The sequence below is a fragment of the Gracilinanus agilis genome, chromosome 4 (genome assembly GCF_016433145.1).
Source record: "Gracilinanus agilis isolate LMUSP501 chromosome 4, AgileGrace, whole genome shotgun sequence".
In the NCBI taxonomy this organism is placed as follows: domain Eukaryota; kingdom Metazoa; phylum Chordata; class Mammalia; order Didelphimorphia; family Didelphidae; genus Gracilinanus; species Gracilinanus agilis.
The window spans coordinates 494,856,195-494,873,204 of record NC_058133.1 but is presented as its reverse complement, the minus strand read 5'-3'; the positions used below and the strand labels follow the sequence as shown (position 1 = coordinate 494,873,204).

The 17,010-nt window shown below is 46.2% G+C and overlaps 1 protein-coding gene across 1 annotated transcript in view; it reads right to left on the bottom strand.

Annotated features, from left to right (window-relative positions):
* The window catches only part of LOC123244524 (S-adenosyl-L-methionine-dependent tRNA 4-demethylwyosine synthase TYW1-like), a 282,947-nt gene that overhangs the window by 45,508 nt on the left and 220,429 nt on the right, over positions 1-17,010 (bottom strand). The window contains exon 14 of the mRNA XM_044673037.1: positions 16,891-17,001. Coding sequence (XP_044528972.1) covers positions 16,891-17,001 — 111 coding nt within the window. The remainder of the gene's footprint in view (positions 1-16,890; positions 17,002-17,010) is intronic.

The following is a 17,010-nucleotide window of genomic DNA, read 5'->3' as shown; positions in this document are numbered from 1 at the left end:
GTCACACAGCTGGGAAGTGTCAGATTTGAACCCAGGACCTCCCATCTCTAGGCCTGACTCTCAATCTACTGAGCTACCCAGCTGCCCCCAAGAGGTTCTTATTCCATATTTGGGAATATACTACAAGTCAAATCATAGCCTGTAAAACATAATAATTATGTACAGGAAAAGCCTGATCAGATTTAGCCCCCATAGTGAGAGTGAGATATCCTGAACCTTAGCATTATAGAGGGATTCCACCATCCTTAATACCTTTATTATTTAAAAAAAAAATTTTTTAAGAAAAAACAAATGGGGTCAACTCAGCATTCCTTAAGAAAGCAAAATTGCCAATTGCTACTCGAGGAGCTAAAGAATAAGGCCTGCTTGAAAATGCTTTCATGCTGGTTAGGCCAGATATGTCTGGTGCTGAGAAAGCACATTTCAGCAAGCATATAGTAAAGGACTAGAACGTGTTAGTGGATATACATCCAGAAAACCCAAATTCAAATCCTAGCTAGAATTTGCTATGTGACCCTACACAAGTCACTGACCTTGCTTCAGTTTCCTTCTCTGTAAAATGAGGCTAATAACGGCACTAATGTCCCAGGACTCTTGTAAGGATCAAACCGCCGTAAATATGGGAGCTAATATATAGTAAAGCACTTTGCAAACTATATATATATATATATATATATATATATATATATGTGATCTCTTAGCACTTGGATTAGATAATCCGAAGACAGCCCTCTGTCCACCGTCCACTCTTGCTTCCAGGCTGACATTGTCCAAAGAGTCAGTCTGACTTCATCAAGGGCAGATCAGGCGAAACTCATTTATTCTCCCTTGTGACATGACTAAATGACTATGTATAATTTACTTGGGTTTTAGTGAAGCATTTAACAAAATATCTCATGCTTTTGGACAAGATGGAGAAATGTATGCTAGATAATAGCATAATCGGTTGTATTTGGAAGTGACTGAATGGCCAGACTCTAAGAATCTTCAATATCAATATGGCAGGTCTCCAATAGAGGGCCCCAAGGATCTTGCTTTGGCCCTCTGCTGTTTGTTTTTTTTTTTTTTAAATAAAGGCAGCAATGGCTTGTTTATCAGATTAGAAGATAAGACAAAGCTGGGGGGAGAGACCTAACACACAGAAGAATCAGGACCCAAAAAGATTCTGACAGCATAGAGAACTGGAATGAACTTAATAAAATGAAATTCAGTTGGGACAAAAGGAAAGTCATACACTTGGGTTCAACAATCATCCTCCCAAGTACCAAATGGGAGAGACATGGCTAAGCAACAGTTTGCCTAACGAGGATCTGGAAGCTTTAGAGGGCTACAAGCTTTCCCCTGAGTGAGCTGGGTGACGTGGAGCCCGAACGAGCCAATCGGATCATGAGCTTCAGTGAGAGAGGAGGGAGGTGATGGGGAAGAATATGGACAAATGCTGGAGAGGATATAAAGAGGGCAATCGGGACGGCCAAAGGCCGTGAGCCCATGAGTGTGAGGATGGCTGAAGGACCTGGGGAAGTTTACATAATTAGAAGAAGCCAAGGAAGAAGAGAGGGACTTGGGAGTTGTGTTTCAGTATGTGAATGGCTGCCATGTGGAAGAGAGGCGAGTCTCATTCTCTGACTCGCTCTCTTTGACTTCAGAACCAAGAAGCAAAGCGGGGAAACTTCAGAAACACATTGAAGACTGGCTATCAGCACGGCAGCTTGCCAAAAGTAAAATGGGCTGCCTTGTGTCTCCTTGGAGCTCTCTGAGCAGCAGAGCTATTAATGGCCAGCCATTAGTCCAATATGTTAGAGCAGGGATTCCTTTTGGGTTTCAGTTGTACTAGGTGGTCCCAGAATCCCTTTAAACTTTAAAATTCAATGATATTGTTGCATTGGTTCTGGACAATCTATGCCATTTCCTCACCCGTAGAAGGTAGGCTTCTAAAGTGTATTAGTTAGAAAATCTTGAACCCTTGGACTCCATCTGCCAGAACTCTTTTTCATCTCCCAGCATCCCTTTCCCTGCACCCCATGTTTGCATCTTCATGTGTTGTTTATACCGCGCACCTCTCCCCTTTCTCATGACTGTGGCTTTGCGAGCACCTTTTCTACTCTAGCTTTTTACTTTAGTTATTATGAATAAACTTTATAAAAGGTAATATTTAGTTATGGTATGTTAATTTTAATCTTAACAAAAGACAGGGGCAATTTTATTTTTGACTCTGAATTCCCATCACTCATCACACTCCTTTGAAGAATCTGAGTGTATTTATTCCATTTAATCCAAATCAACTCGAAAAAAAATATTTATTAAAGTCATAGTGTTTTTTGTTGTTTTTTTTTTATTTTAAACCCTTAACTTCTGTGTATTGACTTATAGGTGGAAGAGTGGTAAGGGTAGGCAATGGGGGTGAAGAGTGGTAAGGGTAGGCAATGGGGGTTAAGTGACTTGCCCAGGGTCACACAGCTGGGAAGTGTCTGAGGCCGGATTGAACCTAGGACCTCCCGTCTCTAGGCCTGGCTCTGAGCTATACCCAGCTGCCCCCTAAAGTCATAGTGTTTTGAAAAATCAGGGTGATACTATTTGTGGTACCTAAGTCAGAGGGTTATTGTGAGGCTCCAATGAAATAATAAAATGCTCAGAAAATTTTAAACTATTTTTAAAAAATCCAACAAAACTAAATCTCAGTGAAGCTCTCTCTCCATAAAGAAAACTATCATAGTCACACTTCCTGTTGGTACTTCAAAGTGTGATATGCATAGTAGAGTCTTCCCACATTAGCAGAGCCTCCTACAAATAGGAAACTCAGAAACTCAATGTTACAACCTTGTGATCTGCTGGCAAATCACCTTGCTTCAAGAGATCAAGGTCCAAAGATCATTTTCACTATCACTGCCTGAGTATAACTCTATTAAGAATCCAGGATTCTGGGCTCTCTCTATTTTATTTGGCATCCTAACTAAAATTGACTGCAGAGATCAAGGGCCTCCTGGGATGACCTAAAAAATTGCCTTGCTTTTTTTGTTCATAGTTTGATGGAGAAAGAGGGGGCTGACTTCATTATTCTTTCGGTGAAAAACACCTAACCCAACACACTTCTACAGCATTAAGCCACTGGCCCCTTGGCAAAAAAAAAAAAAAAAGCTGATCTTCTCTACTAATCTAATCTGAAATTCCATCAGAATATTTAGTATTTCTCAGCTTCTAAAAAGATTGGAAATCAGCTCAAAAAACTGGCGTTCCAATACCTCTGTGAATTAGAATTAGTCTTGATAGAGGCCCTTGGGACATAAGCCTTGCCTTTAAAATGAGATCTCTCTGAAAGGAATACATACATACATGGGCCCATATAAAAAATAATAATCAATCAATATTTATTTATATGCTAATTGTGTTATTATATATATATATAATATAATTAATATATTATTATTATCAGGCACTGTGTTAAGTGCTGGAGATGCAAAATGAGGCAAAAGAAAATCCCTGAGCAGCTAGAGAGCCACACCTGGAGTCAAATCTGGCCTCAGACACTTACTAGCTGTGTGACCCTGGGCAAGTCATTTAACCCAATTTGCCTAGCCATTTCCATTTAGTCTTAAAGATAGAAAATAAGGTTTTAAAAAAAAATAAAATCTTTTCCCTCATGGAGCTCACAGCCTTATGATGAAGACAACAGGCAAACAAATATATACAAAGCCATCCAGGTCCAAGATAAATAGGAGGTAATTATAGAAAGAAAGCATTAGAATTAAAAGGAGTTGGGGAAGATTTCCTGGAGGTGAGATTTTAGGTGAGGAAGCCAGAGAAGTCAGTAGTCAGAGTGGAAGAAGGAGAGTATCCCCAGGGACGAGGAATACAGGCAGAGGAAACGCCCAGAGCCAAGAGCTGGAATGTCTTGTTCATGGTGAATAAGCCAGTGTCATTAAATCGGAGTTCACTTCTAGGAGGAAGGGATAAAAGATTTGAAGTAGGTGATGAAAGGCTTTTAATACCAAATAGGTCATTTCATATTTGGTTCTGGAGGCAGTAGGGAGCCAGTGAAGTTTACTGAGTAGGGAAGTGACATGGTCAAACCCGCGATTTAGGAAAATCACGTTAGTGACCAAACGAAGGATGGCCTGGAGTAGGGAGGCTTCAGGCAGGCAGACCCACCATCAGACTCTGGCAGGAGTTCAGGCATGAGGTGATGAGGGTTTGCACCTGGGTAGTGGTATTGTCAGAGGACAGAAGGGGGCATATTCGAGAGACGTGGCAGGCCTTGCATCAACTTGGAATGTGGGGAAATAATTCTTTATCAAATTGTTTCCGTTCATCGGAGAACTCTGAAAACTCAAGTTTGCTTTGGCACCTTCCCAGCTCTCTTTGGGACAGACATTTAATTGGAAGGCCAGACCCACTGAATGTTCACCTCTGTTTGCCTCTTCCCACCCCTCCATCCCTTCTTTCAGCTATGGGAAACTTTGAGTTTAAGGGGAAAAAATGGGCAAGTGACTGGATTTGGGAAATGAGAAAACATGAAGAGCTGAAGGTGACTCTCAAGTTTCTAACCTGCGTGTCCTGGAAGGACAATGGGGCAATAGCTGCAAAGGTCTGAGAAGGGAGAGGAGAGGAACCAGAGCCACCGAACAGAGAGCTTTTTCTGAGAGATTCATTATATGTTCATTGTTTCTAAAACTCCATCAGGGTATTTCATTAAATGGTACTTTGGGATATTTGTCACATAACCAGAACATTTTTATCCCATCAGAGGCTTATTATCATTTCCCTGGATAATGATCAAATTGTTCAAATGTATTCAGATTAGGTTCATTCCTGCAATAAAAATAAAAACAACAATAATAATATTGGAGAGTTACCATTTTCTAAACTGTGAATAGTGTATGCCCTAGGACATCCTATCAGAGTAAAGATTTACCTAAAAGAGCTTGGAGGTGGATGAGAGCAGTTATCTCCCCCCTTATTCATTCAAGAGAAAGGTGCTATCCCACCCCCATCCCTCTCCCTGGAGTAGAGCAATTCTCAGGAGACTCAGCCCCTGCCTGAAATAACAGATAGGTGCTGTTCTAAATATTTGTTAGGAATAGCAAATCTACTGTTTGGAATTCAGAACCTCCTCTTCCCAACCAAACTATGTAATTTACTGTATTTTAGCTCCCTTGCTAATCCACAAAGGCCTATTTAACCCAAAATGTAATCAAAACACTGTAGTACATATGCAACAAAAAATACTACAATGGAACTGGCTGTAATACTTATAATTAAATAAAGACAGAAACAATAAAAATGCCTGGAAAATATTTTATCTTGAGGGCTAGTGCTTGAGAAAAACCTAGTTTAATTAGAGAATGAAGGGGTAGGTACTCTCATGGAGTTTCTAGGTCTTACTGAGGGTTTTGTAAGTCAATGAGGCTAATTCTTTTATGTATCTAATTTTATAATTTTATTTAAAACTAAATGTTTTCCTTATCTTTGATACAGGAGTATCACTAGAATGATATGTCTACTCATCAATTATGGTTATGGTTGGTTGTCTTTGGGCTTATAAACAAAATGGAAAAAAAAAAGATAATCAGGAAAGAGAGGGAAGAAAAGTTGTTCTTGCATTACGGGGAGATATCTTGATTTGCCTGTGAATCGGATTTAAGTGAGGCAGCATTGCACAAAGGCATCAGCTTCACCCTCTTCCAGAGTCATAGAAATCCTGTGGCAAGGAAAAGTCTGGACGACTGGCAATGGCCCAGGAAGCAGTGGACGGCCTTGGTTTCTTCAGTGTCTGACCAAGCTCTACGCATTACCAGCACCTGCTTCTGCCGCCTTCATGGTCTTTGGAATAATGTGTTCTTATCTAACCATCCCGGGGGGAGGCTTCAAGTCTTCACATGCTTGGGCTGGACATCTCCCCTAACCTACCAATGCGTTTGAGACCTCTGGGTTCCCCTCGACCTGGTCTAGCCCATCTGCCAAGATGGTTTTACCAAGGGGTGGCCACTGCTCACGCTACAGCCCCTTGGAGTCAGTGGTGAGAGCCAGGTGTCAGGAGGCAAAAAGGCAGATGAGCAGCTCTGAAAAGGACCCAGGAAGTCCTCATACCAGGGGTGCTAGTCCTCCCCGACACCCCATAAACCCCAGGAAGCAGGAAAAGAATGGAAGGATAGACAACATTTTTTTAAATGGCTGATCAAAAGTTAGAAGAGAAAGAGGCTAAAAGAAAGGGGATAAATAAGGAGAATGGAGGTAGAAAAAGCTCTGGTTCTAAAAGGTAGTGATCTGGGTTCAAATCTTGCCTCTAACACAGCCTGCCTGACCTTGGACTCCCAGAACCACAGTTTCTTCATCGGTATGATGCAGGAGTTGGACCAGCTGACTTTTAAGGGCCTGCTGACCACCAAATAAAGTCCAAATCCTCTAGTATAGCATTCGAGGCCCAGCAGAACCTGTCCCCAGCCCTCTGTTCACTTAATTCCCCTTCATACACTCAATGATCAGGTCCAAACCCCCAAACTTAGCCTTCCCTTCCCTGGTCCCTCTGTCCGCTTGTCTCTCTGGTATGGGCACCTGCCCAAGTCCACTGTGACCTCTCCTCCTCCAGGAAGCCTTCCTTCTTCTCACCCAGGCATCCATAGCCTGACCTCCCAACCAGAAGTAAGGCCCACTTCCTCAGAACCCCTCCTCCAGCCTTGGCTTTTACTTCTCCTATGCTGGGAGGCTCTCCGCTTAGACAGGAGATCAAGTACTTGACACGGATATTTATGCAGCGCGTCCCACGTGCCCGGCAGTGTGCCCGGCGCCCCTCCAAATGATCTCACGGAGTCCTCGCGACAAGGCCGGGCTTCTGGGCCATCACACAGCCCGCCGGCTGCTCAGTCAAGTTCGGATCTTCCTAGCCGCCCCTTGCCAGGCTCTCAAGTCTTGCTGTGTGCCCGGGTGCCTAGCCCAGAGCCCTCAGCCTCGTCCTGTAGCTCGGCCTGGAAGGGAGCCTCCCCTCCCTGCTCCAGATGTTCCAGAGAAGTCAACCGAGGCTCCGAGAGAGGAGCCGCCTTGCCTCGGAACAGCTCCGGAGGGAGGCCGGGCCTCTCGATGCCCTCGCTGGGTCAGAGGGTCAGAGGGTCTGGGGGCTGCCGCTAAGCTGCCCTCCCGGCTAGCTCGGATGGTTCCGGAGCGACTCGCCGTCCAACGGAGCGGCCCGGGGGCCGGAGGCTACTTGAGATTCAGGAGACGAACTTTTATTACATTTCATGCCGGCTTTCCTTTCTTGATACTCTCTATTTGAAAGTCAAATAAAAAATGGCTCGTGTTTATTATGAATACCAACAGACAGCCAGTGTGCCGGGGGCTGACCCAGGGGGGCTGCAGAACTTGGGAGCCAGGCGGGCAGGCACGGAGAAGGCTGCCGTCTTCAGGACTTCTCTACTTGTTCTGACGTCCAGCTTGGGGTAATCCATCTCTTTATATCACAGAGGACTGGATAAACGCTTTTCAGGAATTCAACATTTCTCCAGGGCCTTCGAAATAGCAACTCAGTTTCTGATCCCTCTCACTGTCTTGGGGATAACGTAGTGGGTGCGTCCCACCCTCCCACCACTGTCCCTCCTTTCTCGACGTGCTGTCTTCCCCGGTAAGAGTTAAGCTCCTTGGGGGCAGCTAGATGATCGAGTGAACAGAAAGTCCCAGGCCTAGGGTCAGGAGGTTCTGGGTTCAAATCTGACCTCAGAGATTTCTTAGCTATATGACACTGGGCAAGTCACAACCCTCGCTGCCTAACCCTCACCACTCTTCTGCCTTAGAATCAGTATTGATTCTAATATGGAAGGTAAGGGTTTAAAAATAATAATAATTAATCTCCTCAAGGGCAACGAGGTGGCTTGATGGATGGAGAGTAAGGCCTGGAGTCAAGAGGTCCTGAGTTTGAATATGGTTTCAGATACTATCTGGCTGTGTGACCTTGAGCAAGTCACTTAACCCCAATTGCCCAGCCCTTACAAGTCTTCTGCCTTGGAAAGGCTACTTAATCTCGATTCTAAGACAGAAGAGCCAAAAAAAAAAAAAAAAAAAAGAGTAAGTTCCTTGAGAGCAGAGACCATTTCGCTTGCCTGGATTTATAGCCCCAGAGTTGGCACAGTGCCTAGCACACTGTAAGTACATGATGATCAATGCTATTATCTATCTATCTATCTATCTATCTATCTATCTATCTAATCATCTATCCATCTATCTATATCTATCAATCACCTCTCTCTATCCATCCTATCTGATATTTCTAATACCTAATATTCCTAATACTCTTCTATCTGTTTATATCTATACACATATATATATAAAATCTCTAAATACTATCTGATATCTATAGGATCTAAGTGATCTATGCTATCTATCGATACTGTCTAGCTAGCTCTCCTGGCCTGAAAAACCTTTGAGCCTGATTTTTCTCCCAGGTAAACGTGAACGGATGAAAAATCTTCATAACAAACCTCATCAAAATTCTCTTCCCTTCCACATTTCTGTCTTGCTCTAATTTATAAGCCTGCTAATGTCTACCCAAGACAGAGAAGTGTCTTCTTTTTTTCTGCAGAGGCATTTGACATTTTTTATGTTCTACTGTATCACATCAGCATAAAAGGAAAAGTGATTTTCCTGGCCTGGCCAACTCTCCTCTCGCTGACGGCCCAAGTGCTCATTACTGGAGACTCCACCTCCCTTTACTCTTTCTATATCTAAAGCTGTTCACCAGCAAGTTTGCCCTTTGCATAATCAACAACAATTTACCTACTAGCTGCCATTCTACATTTTGTTGATTCATTGTATTTTTCTACCTTTTTAACTCTAGTAATCACCACATTTTTCTGAGTGGGTCTGGATCTTTTTTCTTCCCCTACAGAATCTCAATTGTTAGCTCTCTCATTCCCTGTACATTTATTTCTGGCTTCTGTGGCTTTGACGTTCTTCAGTCACACACTATTTCCAAATGGCATGTTTGTCTTAAATGTTCAGGTGGAAAACTTCACCTGCCCGGTTCCCTGGGAACAGCAGAGTGGGCACACCCAGTCATTAGGGCAGCTCATACAGAAGCAAAAAGAGGTTTGCAAAAGATTCTTGGTAGTGCTAATGAATACATTTACATAGCCAAGACAAAGGGACTGGGGAATTTTCTCCAAATCAGGCATTTTAAAAGATGAAAATGAATTCTGAGGATTTAATTAATTCTGAGCTTAATCCCCTCTTCTTTGACTTATGAACATTTATGAGTCTCGAGTTTCTTTGCCCACTAGTTTGTGCCCTAAAACATCTCCAATTAGAGCTAAGAGATGATTAACTTGGGGGCCACTTTGATCTTTGACTCTTCATATCTGCCAATAAACTCTGCTGGACTGCTGAAATTAAGTGTCTAATGACAGGATTTCGCAATAGTCATAGCTAAGTTTCTAAATAATGCAAGTGTCCTTTAAATCTGGCACCAGGTACAAGTAAAGCACCCGAGAGAACACCAGCCTGAAGTCTTCCAGGCATCTTCATTTCCTAAGCTCTAAAGTCATTCCCCATCTTCAGTCTCATCTGCAAAAGGAGAGAGGCTGGGGGGGAGGGGGGAATTGTCAGGACGACCCCTCTGGTCCCTTCCAGCTGAAAACTCTTGGAAAATGATAGAACATTTCTCCCAACAGTCTGCTGTTCATACTTATAAACCAATAAGATGATTCTTTCAGTGATGAGAATCTTGTATCAAAACAAAACTGTCATTAAGCCTTGTGCAACCCATAAAGAAAAGGAACAGGAAACAATACACATTGGGCTGTTCCACTCATTAAGTGCATTCTTAATGCCCAGGCTTTGAAGCCAGGCTCTCATTAACCTGGGAGATTGTGACCAGGACCCTGAATTCCTCTCCAAAGTGAGGGCATTGGCCTGGATGATTTCTAAGGCCCTGCCAGCTCCCAATCTAGGATTCTGTGTTGGTCCTTGAAGGAGATACAAAGATCCTTGAGAAACAGCCCCTGTCACCACAGGGCTTCAGTCTCTAGGGGGATATGTGGCGCACACACATATGTGCCCTCCAAGAGAAGCACATGCATTAGCTGCAATGCTGAACAGACTAGAAGAAGGGCCTGTTCTAGGATATGTCGGAAAGAGGCCAGGGCTCTGGAAGGTGCGACAGCTGGCACAGGGAGGGCGAGCAGCAGCCATGGGAATTACCCACCTGTTACCACCAGAGGCTGGAACCAAGCTACGCCCCCAAACTCAAAGCAAGTGGCCTCGGCAATGCCCTCTCTGAACCATGTACCAGACAAAACAGATTCCTGAAAAACTAAAATCAAAACCAGAGGCTAGTGAGCAGCCTCCCTGCAGCTCCTAAAGTTGCTGACCTAGGACAAAACACAAGTGATTCACTGAGGGCAAGGGGCAAAGGAGGGCAGAAAAGGGGTTCTCGTTCTCTCTCTCTCTCTCTCTCTCTCTCTCTCTCTCTCTCTCTCTCTCTCTCTCTCTCTCTCCTTCCTCTGTCTGCCTTTCTGTACATTCTCACAGCTTATTAAAGTTCCAGGCAGGGTCCTCTGGAGGTGACCTAGTCCAACTCCTTGCCTCAAACTGCCTGGATGCCCAGCTCTCTCTACCTGAGGGATTTGTCTACCAGGAAGATGTCACAACTCCACCTGGAGGCTGGTGTTCACATAAAGACAGCCTGCTCAGTTTCCCCTTAAACCTTTCTAGCTCCTTTTATTTCTGCTCTAGAGAAAGAACAATAGCTCAGATTTTATATAGCCCTATGAAGTGTTCCAAGAGCCTCCCTTCATTGAAAGGCAAGTACTAGATTTCTATTTTATAGATGGAAAAACTGAGGTTAAGAGAGATTAAGTGAGCTGGGCAGGCCCACAAGGCAAGTTGCAGAGCTGGGGTCAAAACCAAGATACCAAGGCCAGAGAGGCTTCCAATACCATGTTCTGCTGCCCCTAGAAAGCTCTTAAAAAGATCCAGGAGTCATTAAGCACATGGCAGACAGAGCCAGAAGGCTTGATTTCATAGACAGATGGGTTTAAGGACAGTGTTATACTTATAAACACAGCAAGCAATGGGTGCACGTTATTTACAGGAGTCCCTCTAGGAATGATCATGTCTGTGCCAATGGAAATGTTCCCAAAGAATGTCACTGGGGAAGTGGTGAGACCTCCCTGCACCAGGAACCTTAGACTTTGTGCATATTTGTTTTCCATTTCTGTGTGCACCTGATAGAACGTAAGCTCACGGAGGGCAGGACTATCTTGGTTCTGTCTTTGTATGCACAGTCTGGGAACGTCAGGCACTCAATCGATGTTTGCTCGTTTAGGAATAAAAGGTTGACACTGATTCAGCACTGCCCATAGGCACTATAAGCATCGTTCGAGGCCATGGACATGAGATGAAGTCAAACACTGACCTGTCTTCCAAGAGCTTATACTCTAATTGGGAAGGGCAACAACACATGTGTACAAGCAACTATCATGCAGAACAAAATGTGGTAAGTACAAAGGGATTTGAGAAATGTGAAGAGTCTGGGTGCATCTGGGAGCCAGGCCTAGAGACGGGATGTCCTGGGCTCAAATCTGTCCTCAGACACTTCCTAGCCAGGTGACCCTGGGCAAGTCACGTAACCCCAATTGCCTAGCTCTTACTGCTCTTCTGCCATAGAACTAATTCTTAGTATTGATTCTAAGATGGAAGGTGAGGGTTTAGAAAAATGAAAGACCTGAGTCCTGCATAGCCAAGACATGGAGGTGGAAGAAGGCATAAAGGGCTAGTGATGGCAAAAGGCACTACAGAGGGCAGGAGGGGCTAAAGGGGGCATAAGAGACTAGAGGGTGTAGCAGGGGCTAAAGAGGGCAGGAAGAGCTAGAGGGGGCAGGAGGGGCAGGAGGGGTAGCAGGGGCTAGAGGGGGCAAGAGGGGCTAGAGAAAGTCAGGAGAGGCTAGAGGGGGCAGGAGTTGTTAGAGGGAGAAGAAGAGGCTACAGGGCACGGGAGGGGCTAGAGGGGCTCACTTGGCCTCAATGAAGAATGAATGAAGGGAAGTCTTTGAGCCAAAGCTAGGAAATGCAGACTAGATACTGGTGGGAGATGGCCTTGAGCCAGGACCAGGAGTTGATCTGACAGGCAGTGGGGACCAGCCCCGCTTATTAAGTACTCGTGGTGTACCAGGCACTGAGGACACACATAAAAAGCCAAAAACAATCCCCACTCACATGAAACTCAGTCTAGTGAGGGGGATGATGAAAGTCCATACAGAAATGTACAGACTAAAATGGGAGGGAGCCCCCAGCCCTGGGCCCTCTGGGGGAGGCTCTGTACTGCAGAACCATCAGAGGCTGGCCGGGACAGGGGACAGACTGGAGATGCCTTTTGGAAGGTTACTCCAAAAGTCTGGTGGAGAAGAGAAGGACCCCAAATACAGGGCCTAAGTATAAAGGAGCAGTGGGATGAAGGACACATCTCTGAGACACTGACAGAGAGATGCCCCAGTCTGGACAACTTCCTGGATGGTGGCAGGGGAGAGGGGCTGGGGAAAGAGATAAGTAAAGGGGAATGATACAGTTCCCCACCAGTGGGAGCTGAGCAGATCACAGTAGCAGCAGCAGCACAAATAGAAACATTGGGATAAAGGAGGGTGGCATGTAGGCCAACAGCAAGCACTGAATAATGGGGGGAGTGGGGCTGGTTGGCATCTCCCTGCCCCTGGACGAATCATTTCATTTTTCACCCATTTCTTCCTGCCATGAACCAGGTGAATGAACAAAGCCATCCTCACCATCCTTTCCACTTGAAATTTGAGGCCTCCAAGTCCCTGGCCCAGCAGGTGCCCCATGTGGAGCAGGCCCTTAGCTACTGTAGACTGAATGAACTGAATTAGGGGGGCAACAGAGTGGGCTTCGAAAGAGGAGCTAGGGAGGTCAGCAGGCTATTGACTAGGCAGTCTGCCTGTGGGAACAGCTGCCAGAACAGAGGGGCAGAAGCAATGGCCAGAGACGTCTCATCTGGGGGTCACTGAAGTGAGGCCAGGTTGGGACTAGGGCAGTGAACTGCAAGCTATCAAGAAAAGAAAATTTCAATTTCCAGTTGGTTTCTCCAGATGGAATTGTTCTACAACTGTGAGATAGCTGGTGGCAGGCCACTTCCTCTGTATTCCCACCAATTCCCAGATCTGCTCTCTTAAAAGTTTTCATAAACGATAACCTGGGTCAGAGCTATGGCCCCTTCCAACCAGGGCCTGCCCGGAAGTGGTGGGGAGAGGAGTTAGAAGAGGAAAGGGGGGAAGAGAGAAGAGGAAGGAGGGGAGGAAGGGAGGAGAGGAAAAGGGAGAGGATGGAAAGGGAGAAGAGAGACCATCCTAACCTTGAATCATTTCAAGTGCTTTCTGGGACCTTTCCAAAATTCCCCAGTGAAGCTAAAGTAGCTGCAGCACCAGAAAAGCCAGCGTCCCTAGGTGAGGGCACTGCAGGTTTGCTCCAAGGGGCCGTGCTTCTGACTGTGCTCCCCAGATCTCTCTGATGATGCTCAGCCCCAGTGGCTGCGCCAACAGGCCTCTCAGGGCTGCCATCTTTATGGGCGCAGAACCCTTCCCGGGCCTTATTTCTCAGTTCAAAGCCCTATCTGAAGTCCTATTCAGCCCTCTGGCAGATCACCTTCTGCACTGGCATCTCTCCGCTCAGTAGAGGGGAGCATCGTCTGCAAACTTGGCAGTTTCCCCGTGCATATTCTCTTCTAGATCACTTTAAAAAAATCAAGTCAAGAATGATCCCAGGGAGGGTCTGCCCATTTTTTTTATTTTTACCTTTTAAAAATATTTATCCATTCTGAAAAGAACCTAATTCAGCTCACTTTAAGTATAGTTACATTTTTTTTAACCCAGAAACTAATATTAGCAGGTTAGTTAGCCTTCTTTGGCCATGGAATCACCATCTTCTGAAGGAAAATAATGAGGATCTATGCCATGTTTGTTTGTTTGTTTGTTTGTTTTTAATCAAGGCCTACAAGGCCTAATGGATTCAGATTCACAGTTGGGCACTTGACATGAAAGTCACTCCTTTAATCTTATTCATTGATTTCGATACCTAACTATCTTCAGAAAGAAGAAAGTCATAATTTTCAGAAACCTCTGCCTGCCTTGGGAGGCTGAGGGAGAGATGTCATGAGCAGAATTCTTTGCGTGGCATCATCTCGCAGTGGTGGGTAGATACAGTCTCTGACGAAAGACATATCCTCCTTCTCAGAGCACATGGTTAGTTGCCAGCTGCCACCACAAGATGAGGAAGAAAATGCTGGAATTAATTCCGCCATTGAAGTATGAACCCATGTAATATCTCAGTGTTTCAAACGCACACAGATCGTACCATCCCAGGAGAAGCCACCAAGCGCAGGCCCCTCTGCCTGGCAGTGTGGTGGGAGCCGCAGATGAGGCTCGGGGGAAGGCAGGCCTGACAAGCACCGCCACTCGGGCTTTTTATATCTGTACACCTGCCGTAATAACACGTTACAACAAAAAAAAGATAAAAGGATGAAGTTTTGTTGTGGTTGGCTTTATACGATGTTTTTTTTAACAAAAAATGGGGGGAGGAAATCTGAGTGAAAGCAGAATTCCAATAAACTAACAGTGAAGCATTGTGTTCCATCAATTCTAAATTATAACCCGCTGAAATGCAGACACACAGAGGCATGTACAGCCAGGGACCAGGATGCCGAGGCCTACAGCTATTCTCAAATGGAACAGCCAGCACGGCAATGAGCAGGGAGAAATGTGGGCTTTGTCAATGCTTATTTATAAGGACCATTGAAAACAGGCTCCCCTCCCCGTGACACACACACACACACACACACACACACACACACACACACACACTCTCCGAAGTGTTGAGAAAATCTTTTGCTTGGGAGAATTATTAAAAATCCTATCACAGAAAACCTCTTCTCCAAGCTCATTTTCATGCCTAGAATACCCCTTTGGATTTCCCCCTGCAGTTTCTGGGATACTTCAATATCTTCTCCCTCAATCGGTTTCCCATATTCTTCATCCTGCCGCCTGACCAGCTCTCTACAAAACCGCAGCTATCCATGCATTGACCGGCACTCGGCCAACACAGGGTCTCATACTTTCTCCACATGGTTAGTAGAATGGGTCGGGGTCTGGGCACTGGGTAGCCATTGATTATTTTCATCAAATTAGATGCTTCACTGCAGATTTAGTCTCATTCACACAAGTAAAAGGTTATCGCCTCCTTTTGCCTTCAATTCAGTTCAATAAATATTTACTGATTACTCATAAAAAAAAAATCCCATCCCATTCTGATGGGCCAGAAAAGCCATCTAGTGGAAATATCTGACCTCCCAAGTGCCCTACCTGTAAGCTCCGCTACTCCACTACTGGCTGGATGGTCCCCTCATCCGTGGGAGACGGGCATCGAACAGGGATGAAGGCCGGGCCGAGGGCCCCGGAGAGGCAGGATTAGGGACACGGGGTCTTGCGTGAGCAAACCAAAGTCCACTTTTCACAAGTCTCGAAGCAATGGTGGCGGCCACCAGGCACGGAATGATGCGATCTCCACCAAAGAGCACCGCACGTTCCCCAAAGGGCGAGGGAGAGGAGCGTGATGGGCACGAGTGGCACCGACAGACATCAATAACTCAGGGTTCTGGAGGAGGCGCGGGTTCTTTTGGAGGTACATTATGGGGTGGCCTCCTTGCTTCACTGGTGTCCGTGCAGTGACCACGGAGCAAGAAGCCCAGCAGGGCAGACATGTACCCCAACCTTACAGAAGGCCACAGATAAGAGGCTCAAGGAGGCAAGGGCAGGAGTGAAGAGTTAACAGCTCTATCAAAGCCCAGGTCGGGTTCCACGGCGAGAGGACTTGTTTCCAAGACTGGCTGTACCGGCCAGTTGTGCCAGGCCTGCCGGGGGAGGACCTGGAGAGTCATTATGATGGGGCAGGAGGCTGGCTAATGATCAAAGGCAAACCAGGACTCTGAAATCCTGGGTTCCGCTCCCAAATGGCTTCCCCTGAGGATAGTAAAGCTTCTAAGAAGGGGCGCATGTAAGAAAGTCTTCATGATTATCAAAATCATCCCGATGACAAGCAATTACTTATTCTGAGTTACAACGACACTGATTTATGTGACAATAAAATTCCACTAAAGGACCTCTTGACCATGTCAGAGACCTGGCCATATCCTAGAGGGGGAGGAAATTGCTGGTGCTTCGATGCAGATCTCAGTTAACCTGTTAGCACAGCCATTAGACAGGCTCGCAGCACGCAGACATCACCATTTCCAAACTGTTCATTTTACAGATAAGACCCCGGAGGTGCCTCCCTAAGCGAGGCTCCGGGCAGGTGAGTGACCAGAGCTCCTCCCTTAAATCTGGCGCTCCTGCCACTTGCTTAACGTTCACCCTCCAGCTGGAACTTCCATTCATTTTCTAACACGAGGGCCTCTCCTGGGCATCCCCGGGCCCTGCCCCGCAGAACCAGCCACACTGAGCTCTTCACGGTCACCCACACACAAGGTGACGTGTCCGGCCCCCACGCCTTTGTCCTGGCTCCTCTCCCCAGCCAAGAAGATTCTCCCTCCTTCTCTCTGCCGGCCCACAATAATCGGCTAACGATTCTTGTGTTCTGACTGCTCAGGAAGCAGCAGATCATGACTAGAGAGTAAGACGCTCCCCAAAGGCCTGCGGACCTTCCTCAGGGCACGCTGGGGTGAAAGGCTTCGGGGACCCTGGAAGGCAGGTGGGTGGCCGCCCTCCCCGCACTGGACCGCGAGCCCGGGGGACCCTCCGGCCACATCTGTCAGGCCCGGGAGCCCAGGCTCCGCTGCTCCGGCCGGCCTGACGGTCCGCCTCTCCTGCTCTCTCAGGCCCAAAGCCCGAGGCTGCCCGGGGTGGGCCTTACCTTCACCTCAATGAAGTCCGGCTCGCCCAGGGACACCAGCTCCGCGTAGGCTCGGAGTTCCTCCACATTCCAAGCCTTCACCAGGGTCAGGCGATACACTGTGCGTTGTTGCTGAAACAG